Raw genomic sequence first — 23,164 nt, 5'->3', positions numbered from 1 at the left:
TAGAAAAATGAATTTTAATATTCAAATATATTTTTTAATTAAAGCTTGCAATCCTATATTTCCTATATTTCATTGTCTGATCAAAATGCTGTAGTTCTTATAGTTTTTATTGATTTTTTTGATATTTCAAGCTTTTTTTAACTTTTTTCGAAAAAAAAATCTTAAAAACTTTAAGACCTACAAAATTTTAGTCAGAGAATGAAATATATAAAATAATTAATCTTTCATGAAAAATACAAAAAAACATTATACTGAAAAAAATATTTTAAATATTTAAATTCATTTTTCTAAAAAAAAAATTTGTTTAACTTTTCAACGAAAATTATATAAATACCCCAAGGGCACTGTTACAGGGAAAAGCTTTCTAGCAAGCAAGCGGTCATATTATCAATTTACCCTCAATCAACAGAATGAAGGGAAATATCATGAGAAAGGTTGGCTTCACCTTTTAGTTGGATTTTTTATCATTTTCCACTATCCAAAACAGCATCAGAATAAAGCAGTTTCTGAGTTCTCTACTCTGCTTCGATAAAACGTACAATTTGATACAAAGTACAATTTTGAATGTGAAATGTACGTTATATTGAAGTTTGCCTGTACCGTAAAATGGCATCGAACCTAGTCCCGAACATGTTGGCAAAGTTTCAACTAAATCATAAATATGAAATTGCCATTGCGGAATGCCTGTTATGCAACTTCTTCAATGAGAAATTTCATCGTTTATTTCAATCCGTACGGATTAAAAACCATCTTCTGAAGGTGCTTCTTATTCCGGACATGGGTTTGTGGAACACAAATATTTGTTTTGTTTTTGGACATTTTTTGTCAACAGCTAGGTACAATGCTTGACACTACACTAAATTGATACAATAATAACTATCAGTCACATTGGTTCAACATACAAAATATGTTATGGTTTTGGTATGATATTGGATAGGGTAAATGATCTTGGTTTGTCCAATTTGGGGTGTAAACTAGTAAATGCAAATCGATTTTTCTTCATGAAAATCACACATAATCGATACGAGTTTGGGTTTGTTGAAAAGCCCCAAAAAAAGTCTCTAGTTGCTAATACTACCATAAGGTGTTGAAATTATTCAAATTTTTATGTTTTTTAACGATTTTCCTTAAAGAAGAATTATGATCATGGTTTGACCACTTCTGATCATGGTTTGCCCAAAAAAATGATCATGGTTTGTCCGGTTTTAGAAATCTCCATTTTTGAATGAAAACATTCGAATTCACAATTAGATGATGCATTTATCATTGCTTGAGTTTACTGTCATCATATTGATTCATTCATAATTTAGGCTTTCTTCAGAATATTGCCTTTTCTTGGGCATTTTAGAAGTGTTCACCTCAACACAATCAACACAGAAAAACCATACTTCTGCTATGCGCGAAGCACACCATAAACAAACATAAACAAACTGCAGCGCGCCAAGCGGTTGCCATAGAAATCATGTGGACAAAACAACATTATTGAATTGGACAACTCATGATCAGAATTGAGTTCATCAAAATGCGTTAATTTAATGGTTTAGCTATGTAAATCCGATACAAATGGTGAGCAAGCATGATATTTACAATATTTATAAGTGTTGTAATCCAGAAAAGGTCTGAATACGTGCCAAATAATCATCTGATGATCGATTAAAAGTTAGCTCGAATGAGGGGCGCATTGACACAAATGACACAAATAGAAGGTGTATTTTATAATCCTTTAAAACATGTGATTTCGTAAAAATATACTATCAAACTACTATAAATCATGTAAAAGGCAATTTCATTTATATGTTTCGAAACATTCGAAGGCCTTATTTGACACAGGAGCGCTGAATTAGAGCATTCAAAAAAGTGGGCAAACCATGATCATATTTTCGACTGGACAAACCAAGATCATTTACCCTATAATGAAAAAGTGTCCGGATTAAAAAGTCGCCTGGATTGAAAGACATTACTGTATATTACATGATTCCCGCAAAATATAACCAACTGATTACATTTTCAATGGCTAACTGTTTACGCTTCCAACTGCCGACAATTCGAAAGTGCACACATTTCATTATCATGACCACCACCGCAAGCAGCAGCACATCTGTCATCAACAGATGCCGCCACGCGGATTTCTTCGCGGTGACCCTGCCGCTGCCGGTGGAAGCAATTGCGAGCGAAAAGTCGAACTTTTACTTCAATTCAAAAACAGCAAATGGCTAATCTCGGCGAGACCTTGATTCCAAATCATCATCAAATTGATGGTATAATTAAGGGTGAAATGGAAGTGAGTGGTCAATCGACAGCCGCGGCGCCGATTTGAATGCGCACCGAGCAACAAAAGGTCACCACCAGTCATAAAAGGGGAAAATCGGCTTGGGCGGCGTTCGATACGACCGTGACCGAAATGCCGAACGGAACACAACCGTTTTGGTGAACAACAGATGGAACAATGCATTACCGATAGGTTCAATTACGTGCGGGAATTACTTCCGCGGTCGGAAAAGGGGTTGTAAAGAAGCGTGTAGCAAACTTTGACTCAAAGATGGCAGTATAGAACCTAATTGAAACTGCATTAAAAATTGTCTGCATTGGTTTGTAGGGAAGGAGGGAATTTGATTGCATGTTGATGTTCCATTAAACGGGTCAAGGAAAATCACTCAGTATGAAGTAATTATGTGGAAGACAATCATGCTTTCTGCTAGTAGTACAAATATCTTGAAAAAAAACATATGTATGTGAAATGATTTAATACTCAAAAAAAATTTTTTTTGTGAAGATATAAAAAAACTTCCATAATTATGGTTGGATGCGGTTCATGACTACGCGTTTCTGCCATTCAAGTAAATTTGATTTCTGTATAGAGGTACACTCTATGAAATTGAAAATAACGCCATTAACGAAATCATTAAGAGATTTCAAATGCATAATATTCAAAATTATGTAGTATTTTTTTGCTCAAAACACAAACTGTCGATATAGTAAAACAAGTTCGATTTTACTCGCCACTCGTTTTCGGCCACAACACAACGAGCAGTCTTTCTGCCCATATTTCGGGCGTGACGGTTTTAAAAGTATTTTGGGCTCACTTGAAGTGTTGAAAGAGTATAACATTGTGATTTATGAACAAAAAAAACTCAATTCAAATGCAATTACTCTCAACAATCACAGTCCTATGTCATGCTCCCGTTCGTGCCACTTGGGTCATCTACTTTTTGAATTTTCCAGTATTATGACGTAGGATTACGTCTTTCGGGAACATATTGGGGTGCAGATTGAAAAAAGAAAATGGATCGCATCGCCAAAATTGTCCAATTTGGTCAGTCATTTCCTGTTGGAGTTACGAGATTTTTGATTCAATCTATCTAGGCACTTCAACTTAGTGCACCCGTGGCCGAGTGGTTAGCGTCTCACATTATCATGCCGGGTGTTCGGGTTCGATTCCCGTTCTGGCCTGGGGATTTTTCGTCAAAGAAATTTCCTTCGACTTGCACTGTGGTCACGCGTATTCAAGAGCTTGCCCCTCGGAATACATTCAAGACGTGTTATTTGGCTTAAGAAATCTCAACTAAGTATTAATAAATGACGCTAGTTAGTGCATATGTTGAGACGGCAAAAGTTCCACAAGGGAACGTTAACGCCACAACAAGAAGACAACAAGAAGGCTCTTCAAAACAATGTATTAAAATTCGATTGGTACAAATTGCGCTCCCCCAGTTTCGTCGTCTAGACGGAGCATGCGGCGAAAAATTTTACCCTTGTACAATTATAAACGCTGCGCGATTTCTAGTGCTAGTTCTAGTTCTATTGTTGCTCTAGACAGCGAGCAATGCGTGTTAATGCTGAGAGTTAGTTTGACAACGTTGTCGACAAGTGCAATGAGAATATTTTCAGGCGCGAGCGATTTCAAATTGGTTTGGTTTGCAGATTGTTGGCCTTTAGAAATATGATAACGGGCCACATACTACGTGGAAATTTTCGAGAGGGAGGAGACTGACAATATAAAATATCTGGAAATGTCCAACATTTGAAACAGAATTCTTTTTATTCACAAATCATGTTTATAAATACAAAGTTACCTTCACCTGATATATTTGAAAGTCATTGTTGAAAAAAAAAACAATATTTATTTGAGGTTCATTGTGAAAACATAAACATAAACGAAACATGACCGTTATTGATTTGAAAAAAAAAAACATTTTGCATTTGGAATTCATTTTAATTTTTTTAAGCAATTGTTCATTTTTTTTCATCTTGGATTTCGGTGCTGGGGATTCCGACGCTTTGCCTTGAAGCGCTGTTGTGGGGTTCGAAGAGACAGACGATGTTTCCTCATGAAGCTAGAAGCCCAATTTCTTCTTGCCAGTTTTGCAAATTGGTTGAATTCGTGCAGGAGATTGTTGACTTCCGTAAAATCAAACGCCAGGCCCCGTAAATCTTTGAGAGTCATACCAGAGAAAGCTTTATCCAGTGCTCTGCCATGGTTCGCTAGATCCTCTGAACCGCTCTAGGTGTTCGCTGGCTCGCCAGCAAAAGTAGAAATATCAATAAAAGAAGATCCAAATCATAAATCACTTACTGATATGAGCCTCCTCAAGCCTCAAAGCCTCAAAGCTGATTCAGAAATACCGAGAACTGCCGCAATCCGATGCTTCAAGACTCTCTCCCGAAGCCTCAGTCAGGCCATTTCAAGCAGTTATTTGAGGTAACTAAATCGTCATCCCCAAAATTCTTCTTACCTCATAACTTTTTGCCACTTTAATGAAATGTATCATGTTTATATGTGCGAGTTATTTTTTTTTCTTTATCGCAAAACATTAGACCCGCATTTTTAAATTTTTTTATTACGGTGTCCATTTCCACTTTAGGGTGTTCTGGAAAATCTATCTAACTTTTGCACCACTGAACCAATTGAGATAATCGACATATCAAATTGAAGCCAATGAGCTTATTAAAAAATATTATTATTTTCGTAATTATTGATTGTAGTCGTTTTTTATCGTTTTCATGGCTTTGGACTAGAATTCTTACATAATATATCTCGATATCAGAGAGGCTTTGTTTCGTTTTTGAGATATGATTTTTATATATCAAGTATTATTTTGAGAATTTATATATATGATTTTTAGATATGAGGACTTAAAGCATGTTAAATTTGCAAAATAATAACTCAAAAACGAAAAATAACATCTCTCTGATTTTCGGATATATTATGTAAAAGCTGAAAGCTTTCCAGAAAAAAATATCCTCTATCTTTAACCGAGAAAACTATGAAAACCTGACTAAATCACTAAAATTAAAAACACAAATTTTTCGCAAAAGTTATATTTTTTCAAAACTAGCTTATAAGCTTCAATTTGATATATCGATCATCTGAATCAGTCCAGTAGTTCAAAAGTTATGAATTTTTGTGGTGAAAAGGGGTGGAAACTTGTTTTTCGAACCATTGCTTAACTTTGAGAAATCATCTCTCAAAAACGAAAAAAAGCCTCTCTGATATCGAGATATGTAATGTAAAAAATCATCAGCAAAAAAATACTAAAAAGCGCCCTCTAGTCCAAAGCCAATAAAAAACGATTACAATCAATAATTACGAAAATAGAATCCAGTTTTTTGCAAGTTCAATATTATTTAATAGAGGGCTAGCTCATTGACTTCAATTTAATATGTCGATCATCTAAACCGTTACAGTGGTTCAAAAGCTATAAATTTTTAAAAAAAGGCATTTTTGGGACAAAGTGGAAAAAAAATTATTCGGACCACCCAAAAATGGGCATCCTAAAAAAAAATTTGAAAGAAAATACGGGTTGCGATGAAGAACAAAATTATCACTTTTGACGAAATGTGAGAACCAGTACAGGCAAACCTTTTTTTGTGCGGGGGATAGGGACCGCACAAAAAAAATCGCATAAAAAAATCGCACAAAAAAAATTCGCACAAAAGAAAACCGCATAAAAACAGGTTTTACTGTATATCGGTTTGGCATGGAATGGTTGATTATTATATTTTTTTAAATGGGGAAACCCCTTCTGCGAATTACGGATCCCTAAACTAATTTTGATATTCTATGTAAAAAAAAGTCTGAGCTTTTCAAAAACTATATAAACAGTCTCTTCGACCTCGACACCTTTTTAATGATTCGGCCACAAATTCATTGCTTATAAATTAAGCCACAAAAAAATCAATCCCGAATAAAGATATCGTGCCAGTTTTATTGTTTTCATCAACTGTTTTAGCTATCACATAACTCAATAAAAAATATATAGAAACGGAGTGCAAAGTCGAAATTTTTGGGTGATTTTTGAAACGCTTCGAAAACTTCGTAAGAGTCAAAGCACGAAAATGGAATGTACATCATTTAAAAACTTCAACTTTCTAGTTTTGGAATATTCTACACACATTTTCATATAGGTGTTCTATTTGAATCCTAGAACGTTCCTGTTGGACATTTTAATACAAAAATATGTTTTGTTTGAATGAAAAATTACTCTTTGGATTTTGATGACTTGATAATGATTCAATAAATATTTGCACTGCAAATCGAAAGGCAGCTTTGAAAACTCCAATAAATTTTAAACAAGTTCGATTTGTTGCTTTGACGAAAAAATCATGTTTTTGCATCGATTTCATAAAATTCCATCTTCATGCGTATTTTCTTTTTATAATAATTTTTAATTTCACAATAATCATAAGACTCTTAAATATTTCTGAAACAAATTGAATGTCATTAATTTGTTATTTTCCTGATTTTCTATTCAGAAATCAATTAATCTTAGGAGTATTCGTATCCGGTTTGTTGTTTTTCAAGTGTTTATCATTTTCTCATCGAACGCAAATATAAATCGTTTTCAAATCTGCTTAACACGCACTTTCCTCGCTTTCCATTCAGCTCGAATCAAGAGAGCTTGCATATTGCAAAAATATTTGTTGCATGAGAATAAAATAGTCAGAAATTCGACTAGAAAGAAGTTACATCTTGTAAGACATCCGCAAACAAACCATATATATTTTTTATTTTTTTACTTAGTTACCGTACGTGTTTTATCACTTTCCTAACAAAAAGCTCAATGTCGGTCCCGGTCGGTCCGACGCAAGGCTCAACGTGTTAACTCGTCTTAGATGTGTATAAACCGGTCCTGTCACAATATCATACGTAATCCTTGCGTTTGTTTGTTATTGCATTGTTTGAAAAACTTCCGTTCTATGTCATCTCGCTTTGTTGGAATTATTTTGTTTCGAACTGCCACAAAATCGAGAATTTCATTAATTATCCACATTAGATCATAATAAATCGGACAAATCCTAGCTTCAAATGATATCGTTGATATGTAAAGACACCATTGCAACGTGAAACACGATAGCAAATCAGCAAATTTGCAAAACAAATATAAAAGCCTATACCTTTCATGTGACTGCTCAAACAGTGCTAAATCGACATTACGGACAAGGTCTCGAAAGTAGAATGGCACTTAGAAAACCGTGGTTTTCTGCGAAAAACATGAAAAACGGAAAAAGATACAAAGATCAAAAATAACCTCAAAAGGAGTGAGTCCAAATTTTATGGAACAGTTAAAAATAGAAAATGGAGAAAAGTCTCCTGAATTTAAGGTTATTTGTTTTGAAAAATTGCTTTTTTAATCATGAATAGACAATCCTGTACGTAATAATCTAAAATCGGAAAGAATTTAAACTCTTTAACCCGTTAACGAACAGCTGTTGGAAAAATCTAACAGTAACTTTGAAAATTGTTCATGCCTTCGGAAAGCAACCACATGGTAATGTTTTTTGCACCGAATGATAGCTTAATTTATTAGCTACCGCTTACCAATTTCATGCAATTTAATATAGCTTTTTTTTCGGATCATAAATTCGTTTTGAAACAATGATGTGTGCAAGGTGTTTTCAATTTCTTTAAAAAAAACTAATAAAATACAAAAATATCGTTTATATTTTTTTAACCATAGATTATCACCTTCTAGTCTTATGTGGTAACTAGTTTTGATATTTACCAACATGGCTGATGTTTTTTGAGCGTTCGCGTTCGCAAACTATTCATTTTGGAGCCATTTTCGTATTAACAACTCCCAATTTAGAGCAGTGAGAGCTATTTTTTTCCTTTGCGGGTAATTCGTCGCCTTGCTATAAACAGTAGAATAAGTTGAAACGTAAATACACTATAGATACACGAATAGATTTAAGAATTGAGTGTTCATCAACATTGTTACGATTTCCTTATATACCATCTTTCTCCTAAAAATATTTCACCCTTCTAAACTCGAGTACACCGCGAGTATTCGGTTTCCCACCTTACTATTTTTTTTATATCTATATTATAGTGACTTTCAATTCATTTGGCGGGTCGTCACTTTTCACTTCCATTATTGGAAGAATGTCGGGAGTGAGAATTGAACTCGTGACCTTTAGCGTGAGAGGCATGGATGTTACCACTACGCCAGATCGCCTCCCACCCACCTTACTAACCATAGATGTAAGAAAATTGTTTATATATACAGCCATTCCATGCCAAACCGATATAGTGGTTCTCAGATTTTCGTCAAAAGTGGTAGTTTTATTCTTTATCGCAAATTATGAGACCCGATTTTTCTTATTTTTTTGTTAGGGTGACCATTTCCATTTTAGGGTGGTCCAAAAAATTAGATTTTTTGTCAAAAATGACTTTTTTCAAAAACTCATAACTTTTGAACTACTGGACCGATTCAGATGATCGACGTATCAATTGGATTATAATCACATACATCCAGTCTAGTCGCATAGAAATTTAAAACGAAAACTAAAAACATGTTAACTTTGAAAAATCATAACATAAAAACGAAAAAAAAACACCTCTCTGGTATTCGGATATATAATGTGAAAAAACTCAGCTTTCAGAAAAAAATATAAAAAAATACGACGCTCTTGGTCCCGAGACGATATAAGCTATAAAAAAACAAATATAATCAATAATTACGAAAAAAAATCCATTTTTATTCAGAGTGTAATATTTTTTCAAACAAGACTAGCTCATTGGCTTTTATTTGATATGTCGATCATCTGAATCGGTCCAGTAGATCAAAAGTTATGATTTTTTGTAGTGAAAAAAATGGAAAAAAATATTTTTTGGACCATTTTGAAAAAAATTTGAAAAATCATGACTCAAAAACGATAAAAACACTTCCCTGGTTTCGAGATATGTTGTGTGAAAAATCCTCAGCTTCCCAGAAAAAATATAAGAAACTATAGCGCCTTTGGTCCCGAGACTATGAAAACAATAAAAAACGAATACAAACAATGATAACAAGAGCAGAATTCAAATTTTCTGCAAGTACACTATTTTTTCAAAAAATGGTGAAAGGTGTTTGTCTTTAGTTTGATATGTCGATCATCTGAATCGGTTTAGTAGTTCAAAAGTTATGAATTTTTGAAAAAAATCATTTTTGGCAAAAATGCGAAAAAATGGTTTTTTTGGACCACCCCACAACGGACCCTAACAAAAAAAATACGAGTCTCATAATTTGCGATAAAGAACAAAACTACCACTTTTGACGAAAATCTGAGAACCACTATATCGGTTTGGCATGGAATGGCTGTATATATATAGTTTTAAAATTATATTTAAGAATTCGGCTCCTTTAAACTTAAGTAACTGAGCCTGTAAAAATAAATGAATTAATAAAAAGAAAAAAGAGCTAATTTCCCGAAAAGTCATTGAAAAACAGTCAATTTGTCAGTTGTCAGTAAACAGTCAGTCAGTTTGTAGTATATGTGAACTGTTTATGACCTGGTTAATTTCTTTTTGTAGAAACTAATATCAAAACTTCGAGGATAAAAAAAAATCATTTCTCTAGACGGGCAGGTAGCAACTATATTGCCACCAACATTTTATTCTAGGCGGGCAGTGGTAACTAACGAATTTCATGCCAACTCGTCTTAGAAGTTGGCAGCACCATCTCAGATAGTAGTGAAACGTTGTGGGTGTAAAGACATGGTTCATTTAAGCAACTTTGCATACATGAAATATTCGAAAAACAATTAGACTACTTTTTGGAAAAGCCAATTTTTTTTCTAAATTTTTTACAAAAATTTATAACTCAAAAACTATGATACCTACAAAACTCTTGTCAGAGGATGAAATTTTCACAAAAAAAATACAAAAAAAAATCATTTTTCTCAAAAACTGTTTTTTTTAAATTCCCAAAAAAAAAAAAAAAATATATATATATATATATATATATATATATATATATATATATATTAATGAATAGCCCTTACAATTTCCAACAAGTCATCCATACATCGGAAGATGGGCACTTTTACAGGGAAAAAGTTTTTCGAACAACAACTTTTTAATGTTTTCTTTGAAAAAAATACAACTTATCGTAATTTTGTTTAATGTCAAGGTAGCGATATAGTGTATTCGAAAAAGTTTTAGATCTTGTTAAAATATATACTTTTGTCGAAGAAATCAACTTTCTATCTTTTTTAGTTTTTGGAATATATGTCATTTTTGTATGTAGACTCCTGAAAAAAAAATGTTTTGCTCGTAACATTTTTGTGTGTAAATTCTCACGTTTGACATGTTTCTAAATAGAGAAAAGTTAGCAGAGCATTGAAAATGCGATAATTTATTCAAAAAAATGTTACGAATTGAACATTAATAGCATTTTTCCAAATAAAACCATTAAAAAGTTGTTGTTCGAAAAACTTTTTCCATGTAAATGTGTAAAAATTTTAAGGGCTATTTATATCTTTTTCTTTCAGAATTTTGAAAGCATATGTTTTTGAGAAAAAGGAATTTTCATTTTCAATTTTTTTTCAATGAAATTATTTTTTGATAATTTTTAACCAATATTATTTCCTACATTCCATTCTTTGACTAACATTTTGTAGGTCTGATATTTTTTGTAGTTTTTTTTTTTAATTTGGGGGTTCTCAACTTTTTTTTCGAAAAAAATTAATCTTAAAAACTATAAAATCTGCAAAAAGATGGTCAGAGAATGAAATGTTGGAAATTACTTAGGTTTTCTTCAAAAATTATCAAAGAATTTTTTTGGAAAAAAAATTAATTGAAAAAAAAATATTTTGAAATTTTTCTCGAAAACATATGCTTTTAAAAGTCTGAAAAAATAGATATAAATAGCCCTTAGAATTTCCAACAAGTTTTCCATACATCGGACGATGGGCACATTTACATGGAAAAGTTTTTCGAACAACAACTTTTCCATTTTTTTCTTTGAAAAAATACTTTTAATGTTTGATTCGTGACATTTTTATGTATAAATTATTCCAATTTACACGCTCTGCTAACTTTTCTCTATTTGGAAACATGTCAATAACATGTCAAACGTGGGAATTTACACACAAAAATGTTACGAGCAAAACAGTTTTTGTTTTCATACAAAAATGACTTATATTCCAAAAACTATAACCGATAGAAAGTTGACGTCTTCGACAAAAGTTCACATTTTTATAAGATCTAAAACTTTGTCGAATACACTATATCGTTATCTTGACTTCAAACAAAATTAGGATTAGTTGTATTTTTTTCAAAGAAAATATAAAAAAGTTGTTAGAAAATTTTTTTCGCTGTAAAAGTGCCCATCTTCCGATGTATGGACGACTTGTTGGAAATTGTAAGGGCTATTCATATATATATATATATATATTTTTGGTAATTTTAAAAAAATACGTTTTTGAGAAAAATGAATTTTAATTTTTAAAATAACTTGTTTTACAGCGAAATTTTTTTCCAAAAAATTTTTGGTATTTTTTCGTAAAAATTCAAACAATTTCCTACATTTCATCCTTTAACAAGAATTTTGTAGGTATCATAGTTTTTAAGTCATAAATATTTGTAAAAATTGAAGAAAAAAAATGTCTTTTACACCCACAACTTTTCACTGCTATCTGAGATGGTGCTGCCAACGGCCAGTCGAGTTGGCATGAAATTCGTCAACTATATTGCCACTATTTTTTAATGATATTAATTGTTTTACGTATTGAAAAAAAAATGTTTTGTGTATTTTAGCATGTAAACATGTCGTTGTGTTGTAACATGCCTAGCTCTCACGGCCCATTAAAGGGTTAATTTTGCATTTCCATTTGTGAATGTTCGATTAATATATCGATGAGAAGCATATGTTTATGAAAAGTTCAAATTATATAAAATAAACAACGTGTTTGCTCGCCTCGGAATGTGAAATTAATGCTTTTATGACTACCATATATCAACCATTTGAAGTGACTTTTTGTTCGGAGTGTGAGTACTTGCAAAAAAATTGTAGGTTTTGACCAATCTTAGATTTGCAATCGAACAGACATTTCCCGGGAAATGGAAGATGGGAAAATATTTCTTGAACATTTGAGTTACTTTTGCGCCAAAAATTAAAATCACATCAGTAGCTTTCATCAAGAAATATTTGTTTACAGTTTGTTCGTTAATGGGTTGAACTACGATTAACTAGGAAAAGCGAGAGCAGCTACCAGAAATTTAATTTAAAACGTTGCCTGTTTCAGTTATTGTCAACAACATCACCGCCAGCTTACCAAGAATCCCCAACAAGGTCACACATGAAAATTAAACAGAATAAAACTATCATACACTGCCCCCAAACAAAAAAATCGCGATGACCTGAATTCCTGTCTTTTATTTCCAAAATAAAAATCTCTCATTCCACAGCATCCAGCGACAGAAGCATCGGTAGAGGTAGCCACAAAGCCAAGTTTGGGCCGCAGATTCGCGCCGACAAAACAGGCATTGAGGCTTTACCTTTTTTTTTGTCCGTCCGACACCAACACCAAAAATCATCTTACGACTCTCGGATGTGGTTTCACCTTCGCGGCCTCAAAAACTGTGCGTCGATCGCACAGGGAGGCTTTGAGTGCGAGGAGAAACGACGGCGAGCGATTGAATTTCAGCCAAATCATTTCATGATGTCTCACAAGGTACAGCAGGGTCAGTCCCGCGATCGATCGTGGTCTATCTGTGGACAGACCATTCATTGGTAACGAGCATTCACACGCCACTCACACACATGCATGATGAAAAACAAAAGGCTTCAAATATGCTAATAGGAATCTGTTTTCAAGCCACTCGAACGCCACCGATAACCATCTACAAGCCTCGTTGGAACAGCTCTTGTAGCATTTGTTTTCATTCGTGGCGATTAGATTTCAGCAAAATAGGCACTTGTGAAACGCAACGATCGCGAATTAGAAGCGAAGCAGATTAGAAAAAAAAAATTGCGACCAAAGATATTTCCGTGTTATTTTTAAGTAAACACAAAACGGTAAAAGTTCATACATATAACTAACTAAGCTATTATATTCCAGAGATGCTACGCTTTTCATAGCGAATAATCAAGAACATCAAGATCCATCCCAGCAGCCGCCATTGATGCGTGACAGGCCCCGCCGGCTGCCATGGCAACCAGCCAACCGCCCAAGCGACCAACCATGGCAAGGGCTTCCTCGCGTTCGGAAACGAAAAGTTAAGCTCCTTCAGCTGGAAGTAATCGCACTACGCTCGCCTGGCTGGGCCCATTACTCAACCAACACAGGGTGTTCCCGGTGCTCTCGCTCGCTGCTTCCACACGTCGGATATCATCATCCGGCAGGCAACGGTGTCCCAACGGCGTCCGGAGGAAAAATCGATAATTTTCAGCACGCCTGGCTGCGTCTCGCTCGCGACTGCGCACTACGGACCGTGCCCACTGACATGGAACTAATCCAGGAAAATCGTCGCATCGTCTTCTCCGGCCCGGCTGGCAGTATGTTCCAGCTCGAGTATCGATTTTTCCTCCATCTTTTCCGCGCTCTCGTTCTTTCTCTTTCTCTTACCTAACTTTGTTTAATATTTTTTCTTTCCCTGGGCATTGGCACTTAAGCTCAAGTATTGAATCAGATATTAATGTTTTCACTGCGTCAGAAGTGGAAATGATGACCTGTCAGATCCAAATCCTTCGCTTCGAGAATGATCCACGTGGTCATAGTTTTTCTCTGTATGCAGTAACCCACTCAAAATGGATTGGAAACGTTATGAGGGAAGGAGGGAGGAAGGCAAGGTCGAATTCCTACCCCTCGGAACTTTTTGCCAAGAGATTCGGAATCGGCCAAAAAAGGGAAATGAGATCTCGCTCATGCGAGAAATTCATTTCACCGTATCGGCACAGGAATACAAATAGATTTAGACTGGGGCTGGAATCGGGACTGAAGACCGAGAGCTGTGTCACGCTTTTTCAGCGGTGCGGTGTGGATTGTGATTATTTATTGTATTTACGTCCTTTGTAGCCTCCTGTTTAACGAGCAGCGGAAGTGCGAATTGCAGGAAGCATTTAACAGAGAGCGCAGTTCATTTCTGATGCACCCCAATTATTTAGATGCCATAATTCTGATAGAATCTACGCTATGGAACGCTATGCTGCAGTATGAAACGATTAAGGATGTTGTGTGATTAGTTATCTAAAATGATGCTGTCAATATCAATGTTGTTATATCAGAAACAAACTTCAATGGTGCATTCCACAACGAATCCGAGACTGTATTATCTTGATCAACTTATTGGCCAAATATTTGTTTACTTATATGCTTTCACAAGACTTTAACCCAGCGCTTCATTCACCTCTCCATATAACGTGGCAAACCCCTACAATGACACATTGAACCACGCTCGTCACCTTACAATTTCACTTCAATTGATACATAGTCACTCAATAATGAACCTATTGTCTTCCAATTTGTCGCAATTTCTTGCAGGCTGAAAAATAGTGCTACTCTCTCTTTTCACGCTCAATAAACAAAATATCACTTCATTACAGTCTCGTTTCGTTTCACGTTCTTTTCTTTCATTCTTCACACTGAAGCGAAGTTATCAAATCGTCAAATGAAAACATAGGTTTTTATTGCGAACTAGCTGACCCGGCAAACTTCTTCCCGCCCCAAATTTATTTTTCGTTATCACATTCACGTTTTCTTACTATGTGCTTATCGCAGAATTCGCAGAATTGTTCATTGATTGATCTTGTAATCTACCCTTTAAAATTATTTTTTACTATAAAATTCAGTACTTCCACCAAAACTCGACATTATAATATCAAATTATTTACAGACACAATTCTCGTGCAAGATTTTTCATCCACTTGCAAATAACATGTTTTTCTGTTTTCCATTTTCCTTCAGAGTTTTCCGATAATTTTCAGTTGTCATGTTTGGTTGGAGTATGTGTATTATTATTATGGAACCCTCTCTCCATTCCAGATAAAAGATGGGTGTCATACCATCATAGACACATTTCTCGTACCCAAAAACCCTCACATCCCAAATTTGGCTCCATTTACTTTATTAGTTCTCGAGTTACGCAGAAATTTTTGTTTCATTTGTATGGCAGTGTAGGGAGAGAGTTTTGGACCACCATAGAAACGTTTATTGATCCCTAAAACCTCTATATGCGAAATTTGATTCCATTTGCTAGATTAGTTCTCGAGATATTCAGCGCAACCCAGGGGAGGAATGTCAAACCACTTGAGAAACGTTTCTTGTCTCCTAAAACCTCCACATGCCAAATTTAGTTCTGTTTGCTTGATAAGTTCTCGAGTTATGCAGACATTTATGCTTCATTTGTATAATAGCCCCGCCATAGAGAGGAAGGAGGAGTGTCTAACCACAGTAAAAACATTTATTGCACCTCCACATGCCAAATTTGGTTTCATTTGCTTGATTAATTCTCGAGCAATGCAGAAATTTGTGTTTCATTTGTATGGTAGCCCCCCTTAAATAAGGGGGGTGGAGTGTCTAACCAACATAGAAACATTTATTGCACCCTGAACCCTCCACATGCCAAATTCGGTTTCATTTGCTTGATTAATTCTATAGTTACGCAGAAAGTTGTGTTTCATTTTTATTGGGTTGGGGAAAAAGAAATGTCGTAAATTGTCAATATATGGCAACACTTAAACATATCTTGTGTTGTACTTATCGCATCGGGTCATACTATACGGCTATTTAAAGACGACAATCTGTGCTACAAGTGTTGTTTTGACAGTGTTGTGATTGTCCTTTTCAGTCTCAAGTTACAGCGCGTCAAAGATGGAGTTCACCAAGCAAGAAATTCGCCATATTTAACGTTTTTACTACCTGCGAGGTAAAACTGCAACGAAAGCGGCCGAAAAAAATCGTGTAGTTTATGGACCCGATACTGTAACGATTCGCACAGCATAGCGTTGGTTTGATCGATTTCGTTCTGGTGTAGTGGTTGTCGAACTGGTAGGCCAATCGTCGTGGAAACCGATAAAACCTATGAAATCATCCAAGTAGACCGGCATGTGAGCACTCGCTCGATTGGCCAGGAACTGGGTATAGACCATAAAACCGTTTGGAACCATTTGCAGAAGATTGGATTCCAAAAAAAGCTGGATGTATGGGTGCCACACGAGTTGACGCAAAAGTGGATCACGTACGACAACCTAAAGCGAAAAAAGTCCTGGTCGAAGCGCGGTGAGCCGGCCCAAACCATCGCCAAGCCCGGATTGACGGCCAGGAAGGTTTTGCTGTGTGTTTGGTGGGATTGGAAGGGAATCATCCACTATGAGCTGCTCAACTATGGCCAGACCCTCAACTCGGTTCTCTACTGTGAGCAGCTTGACCATTTGAAGCAGGCGATTGACCAGAAGCTGTCAGAAATGATCAATAGGAATAGTGTTGTTTTCCACCAGGACAACGCTCGGCCTCACACATCTTTAATGACCCGCCAGAAGCTACGGGAGCTCGGATGGGATGTCCTATTGCACCCACCGTATAGTCCGGACCTGGCTCCAAGTGATTATCATCTCTTCCGCTCCATGCAAAACGCTCTGGGTGATACTAAGTTGGCCTCGAAAGAGGCTTGCGAAAACTGGCTGTCTGATTTTTTTTGCAAATAAGGTTTTATAAGAGGGGGATAATGAAGTTGCCTTCTAAATGGCAGCAAGTTTGCGAACAAAACGGCGCATATTTGACTTAAATTGGATAATTTTAGATATGTTAAATAAAGCGTCAAATTTCGATCAGAAATACGACATTTCTTTTTCCCCAACCCAATATTTGTGTTTGTATTGTATGGATTTCGTTGGAGCTCGCACCACATTCACTGAAACTAGAGAAAATAACGATGTGAAAGGATGTGTAATCAGTGGCCGTCGCTGGTTGTGTGACTATATATGCCCTCATATGCCTCTTTTAACTCCGCTTTATTGACGTAGGATTACGTCTTTCGGGAACGTGTTGGGGGTACAAATTGAATCGTTTCACGCTTTCATTAAAAAAATGGCTTTTATCGGATGGTGATAAAAAAACTAAGACAGATAATTGAGTTTCATAAATTATATAAGCTTCTTGCAAAAAAAATCTACACCCTTGCGAGCGGCTGTTAACCGGAACATTCGCCATGGCGGACGAATACTACGTGTAAGCTTGTTTTTGAGTTCTTTCTTCGTTTCATTTATCGATTCCTTCTCAGTTTTCGCGACAAAATTGGTGGAGTAGATTTTACACTTTAGGTTTGCCCAGAATATCTCGATGGGACGCAGCTGGGGGATGTCGGGCGGGTTCGCCGACTTGGGTACCACATCGATGTTCAGCTGCTCCATCTCCTCTAACGATCGCTTCGAGTAGTGAGCCGACACCAGATCCGGCCAGAATACCGTGTCTTCGCCCTTATGGTATTTCTTGATGAACGACGCAACTTCTGGCAGGCACTTCGTACTATAAATTTCCCCGTTCACGGCCAGTCCGGAGCTAAAGAAGAGCAACTTTGACATCCCTTTTTCGCTGATTGTCAGCCACAGCAGAACCTTCTTGGGGAACTTGGTGTGTGAAATAAACTTCACTTCGGAGCTCACTTCTTTCGTGGGGGAAGTATAATACGAAATTCCCTGCCAGTCGTTGCCATTCAGGGTAAGATAGGTCTCGTCGTCCTTCATCACCGCCACGTCACGATTCACCGAGAAAATCGACTTGACCATCTTATTCAGCCGCTGCCTCTGCTTCATTGCCTGCAGCTCCGAGACCAGTCGACGGGACTTCCGCTTCCTGACATGTATGTCCATGTTCGCCAGGTCCTTTTATTCACTGTTTAGCCGGTTGCATCGACCTCCCAGCCAAGCGCACGCAGCGATGTAGCCACTTTTCCCTCGATCTTCCTCTTCAGCATCCTTTGGAGCTTCTTGTCGCTCAGGGTCGTCGGCCGTCCGGAACCGGGCTTTCTTTCGATGCTCTGATTGTTGTCCAGTAGTGCCAAGATGTTATAGATGCCGGAACCACACGATGTCCGTTTTCGACGCAGCGTTGTACCGTTCTCTGAACGCGCACACTTCTGAACGGATTAGCTTCACTGTTTTCACCCTCACGGTTAGAGTTCGACTGATAGAGCTGACAATTTTTTTCTCTTGACTCATGGGTTACTATGATCGATGGTGCATGGGTAGTCTCGTCAGTGCGTGTGAAGGTAAACTCATGAAAAATCGGCATTATTTGTCCATTTTTTAATGCAAACGATAGTATAAATGTATGTATGACATTATCTGTGAGTAATTTTGCTAAAAACAGCTTCAAAGCTGAAACAAGTTATTTCAATCTTCAAATATTAAGAACAAACACCAAAAATGTCTGTTCGCGCATCATTTGAAAACGGGTCGTCCGATTTTAGCTATCTATTTTGTTGTCATTCCGTTCGGAATTTATCACCGTTATATGCGCCATGCAACGACAAAGCACCATCCTTCTGCCATCATTGTTCTATTGTATAACTAGAGGTGGGAACAGACAAAACCCAACAATCAAACTAAACGGTTCTTTTTGAGGCCACCAAATTATTAACCTTTTCAGGACCATAAGATATCCAAGACTAAATACGCCAATACAACAAAATATTTTAGCTACTGTGGGTGTAAAGTAAGAGAATATCACCAGAATAACAAAGCAGTGTGTATTGGTGTTCTATAAATTCATGGGAAATATTTTTCTCTTTGGACCATAAAATAAATAAACGAAGAGTTAGGTTTATTATATTGGTATTTTATTTATTGCTTTGTAATACAAAAAACCGTATAAAAATTATCAGAAAATAAAAGTAAAATAAATAGTTAGTTATAGCATTCGACGAAACAATTTCGTTTATTTGTTAGGCACAAGTGGACATTGCACATTATGTGGTATTTATTATGTCAGACCGGACCATGTTTGACAGTTCTTTTTTTATTCGTTCAGAAACACATTTGCTGCCTTGAACATACGTTTTATTTTGACATTCAGTAAAAAAAATCGATTCAATAATAATTGAACAATCGAGAACGATTTTTGTAGAAGGGAAAAATATTTCCCATGGGCGGGAAAGGGTTAACAAAGAGTTTAATAATGCAGCAATTCCGAATGAAATCGATAGATGACAAAACTTGATTATTTTTGATTCGAATGAAAGTTTGTATTCCGTTTGGGTTGGAGGAAATATGAGTTTTGCGCAGCAATTGAGAATTATTTGACTCAAGTGTAACTTTTGAAAAGGGCGTATCGATTTTAGTGAGAGAAATCTTTGATTATTATATCTCAAAAACTATGAGTCGTACTAATTTGCAATATCTAAAATATAAAAAAGCACTGAAAATCACAAACAAATTAACTCCGATTAGTTCAAACAAATTGTGTTGAGGTGGGGGCGTAGCTCAAAAATCAAAAATCGTTAATAGCTATTCCTCTGCATGTCACTCGCTTCTCATTTGAATGTCTGTTGAAGGCCAACGCTGCCCAAAATTGACCACCGGCGCCATAGCCCCCGTGGACTTATTCTTGCCCCAACACTCTGCTCATTAGCTCGCCGCGGAGTTTTTGTTTTGTTTCTCGAGTGACATAATCAGCGGCCTAATTTGTACCCTCTAATGTGGGTAGTTCACTTCCAAAACTTCTTTCCCCGGACCATTTAGGCGCGTTGCACACAACCAATGAGATTAGATTCGATCGAAAGCTTTCCTTCTGAGCGAAGAAAAAAGATATTGGCTTTGTTTACATGCGCGCCCGAGACGGATGTATGAAGCGTTCGTTTACGCCTCGACAGCCAGACGGCGTGTGCCCGCTCCTATCCACCTACAACAAAATTGTGAACTGTTTTACATATATTTACCATACCCGAAGAGATGACATTAACTTTTTGCTGAATGGTAACGTGCTCTGGCGGTTCGCACATTTTTTTTCTTTTTTTTTTCTTCGTTGTGCACTATCATGTTGACGATACCTTTAAAAAAGAGCAAAGCACTGTTTAATTAGACATAAACGTTTCGTTTATTTTTTTTTGTTTCTCCACTGTCATCGGACTGACAGTTGACTGAACCGCGAAAAATCATACGTGCATGTGCATTCACACCACCATCGTTTGACGACGATGGGTTCGAACTTCAATTAACGTTCCGATGACGGGGGCGGCAATTTCATCTTTTGTCTTGCCTGTGTGCACCAATTGTGTTATTTTGTTGTCGTTTGTTTCTGCGCCTTCAAGAGAGAGACGAACCACAGCAAATTGTTTTCGTCAATTACCTCGGCTCGGTATCTCGCTGCGTAGTTTTCAGGGATATTGAACGGGTTTGAATAGCACTGAATAATCCGCTGGTGATTTATAAGCTCGGCCCGAGAAATCTCAGGGTGTGTTGCCCTCTTGCGGGTGTAGAGTCTTTTGAATGGGACGAACTAAACGGTGTTCATATATTACTTTGGGATATGCTTTTCTAATTTATTCCGCTGATCGATCGAATGATTTGATCTGAAATGAAGGCAATGCTACTCTCGATGGTAAACTATGGAACAATGTAATACTAGGAAACCAGCAGTTTGACGCAGTTTCTCGTTACGGATCGATTCTTTCATTTTTAGTTCAATTCGACTAGAAGTTTAAAAGTTTTTTCTGGTGTGACACCAACATTACAAGCCAATCGGAGACATTCCCAATTTTCGGAGGACATGTTAAATTTGTCTATTTTGTGATGGATTTGTTCTCTGGGTGCGGATTGAAAATACTTTGAAAAAAACAAATTAAATAATTATTACCTAAAGGAATGACACAAGATTATCCAGAATCGGTCCAAAACCAACCGAATCATTGTCATTTTCTTGTAACGGGAGCTATGGATTGGGAATTCACTTTCACAATGCCCGGTGAATTGAAACTTGATATGATTGAAATGCATTTTATTTTCTTCTTTTACATCAAATTCTCAGAGAGTTACATAAAGAATTGACCTTGGCGGGTAAACATGCAAATATTTTTGTTGTCATAAAAATTTATTACAAGCAACCTACTCCTACGAAACCATGCAGTCGAATCTCTTTCTGTATTTCTGTTTTCCTGTTTTTTTTTGCATTTATATATATTTTTGTACATCTGTATTTCTGCATTTCTAGATATTTGGGCATTTCTGTACTTCTGTATTTTGTTATTTCAGTGTATCAGTTTTCTATATTTCTATTTCGTTTTTGTGTTTTATATACTTCTGTAGAGAATGAGAATGGTTATGTAGTTCTGTATTTTTGTTTTTTGTATTTCTAGATATTTCTGTATATCTGTATTTCTCGATATTTGTGTATCCCTGTATTTTTGTTTATTTGTATTTTTAGATATTTGGGTATTTCTGTATTTCTGGGTATTCTTGTATTTTTGTTGATTTTTATTTCTAGATATTTCCGGATTTTTCTTTTTTTTTGTATTTCGAGATATTTCTGTACATCTGTATTTCTGTATTTCTGTATATCAGTATTTCTATATTTCTAATTTTTTTGTGTTTTGTTTACTTCTGTAGAGAATGATGAAAATGAGAATGACTCTGTAGTTCTGTATTTTTGTTTATTGATATTTCTGTATATCTGTATTTCTTTATTTTTGTATCTGTATATTTTGTAGAGAATGATGAGAATGATAATGATTCTGTTTTTCTGTAGATATTGCTGTATATCTGTATTTCTGGATATTTATGTATTCCTGTATTTTTGTATTTCTAGATCTTTGTGTATTTGTGTTTTTTTTTTGTATTTCTAGATATTTCTGTATTTTTGTATTTCTGGATATTTATATATCCCTGTATTTTCGTAGATTTGAATTTCTAGATGTTTCCGTATTTTTATTTTTCTGTTTTTCCAGATATTTTTGTACATCTGTATTTCTGTATTTCTAAATATCTGTGTATTTCTGTATTTCTGTATATCAGTATTCCTATATTTCAAATTTTTTATGTTTTGTTTACTTCTGTAGAGAATGATGAAAATGAGAATGACTCTGTAGTTCTGTATTTTTGTTTTTTGATATTTCTGTACGTCTGTATTTCTCTATTTTTGTATCTGTTTATTTTTGTAGAGAATGATGAGAATGAGAATGATATTGTTTTTCTGTATATATGTTTTTTATGCTGTTTGTCTGTATTTCTGGATATTTATGTATTCTTGTACTTTTGTATTTCTAGATCTTTGTGTATTTGTGTTTTTTTTTGTATTTCTAGATATTTCTGTATATCTGTATTTCTCTATTTCTGAATGGTAATATATCCCTGTATTTTTTGTTTATTTGCATTTTTAGATATTTGTGTATTTCTGTATTTCTGGGTATTCCTGTATTTTTGTTGATTTGTATTTCTAGATATTTCCGGATTTTTTTTTTTTGTATTTCTAGATATTTCTGTACATCTGTATTTCTGTATTTCTAAATATTGGTGTATTTCTGTATATCAGTATTTCTATATTTCTAATTTTTTGTGTGTTTTGTTTACTTCTGTAGAGAATGATGAGAATGAGAATGATTCTGTTTTTCTGTAGATATTGCTGTTTATCTGTATTTCTGGATATTATTATATCCCTGTATTTTTGTATTTCTAGATATTTCTGTATATCTGTATTTCTGTATTTCTGGATATTTATGTATTTGTGTATTTCTTTATTTTTGTTTTTCTAGATATTTCTGTATTTATGAATATTAATGTATTTATGTATTTTTGTTTTCCTGTATTTTAGTTTATTTGTATTTCTAGGTATTTGTGCGCATCTGCATTTCTGTATTTTTATATTCATGTATTTCTACTTATCTGGGTGTCTGTTTTTTTGTGTTTTGTATATTTCTGTGGAGAATGAAGAGAATGAGAATGATTTTTTATTGCTGAATTTCTGTATTTTT

General features: G+C 35.3%; 2 protein-coding genes across 4 annotated transcripts in view; both read right to left on the bottom strand.

The window, feature by feature from the left end:
• The window catches only part of LOC129761473 (paired box protein 6 homolog), a 45,655-nt gene extending 27,668 nt beyond the window's left edge, over positions 1 to 17,987 (bottom strand). Inside the window, exon 1 of the mRNA XM_055759195.1 lies at positions 17,865 to 17,987. Coding sequence (XP_055615170.1) covers positions 17,865 to 17,987 — 123 coding nt within the window. The remainder of the gene's footprint in view (positions 1 to 17,864) is intronic.
• The window catches only part of LOC129763583 (uncharacterized), a 300,619-nt gene that overhangs the window by 251,110 nt on the left and 26,345 nt on the right, over positions 1 to 23,164 (bottom strand). The gene's annotated exons all lie outside the window — the stretch shown is intronic.

This window comes from Toxorhynchites rutilus, chromosome 1 (genome assembly GCF_029784135.1).
Source record: "Toxorhynchites rutilus septentrionalis strain SRP chromosome 1, ASM2978413v1, whole genome shotgun sequence".
NCBI classification, from domain to species: Eukaryota; Metazoa; Arthropoda; class Insecta; order Diptera; family Culicidae; genus Toxorhynchites; species Toxorhynchites rutilus.
This window is presented reverse-complemented; position numbering and strand designations above follow the sequence as displayed.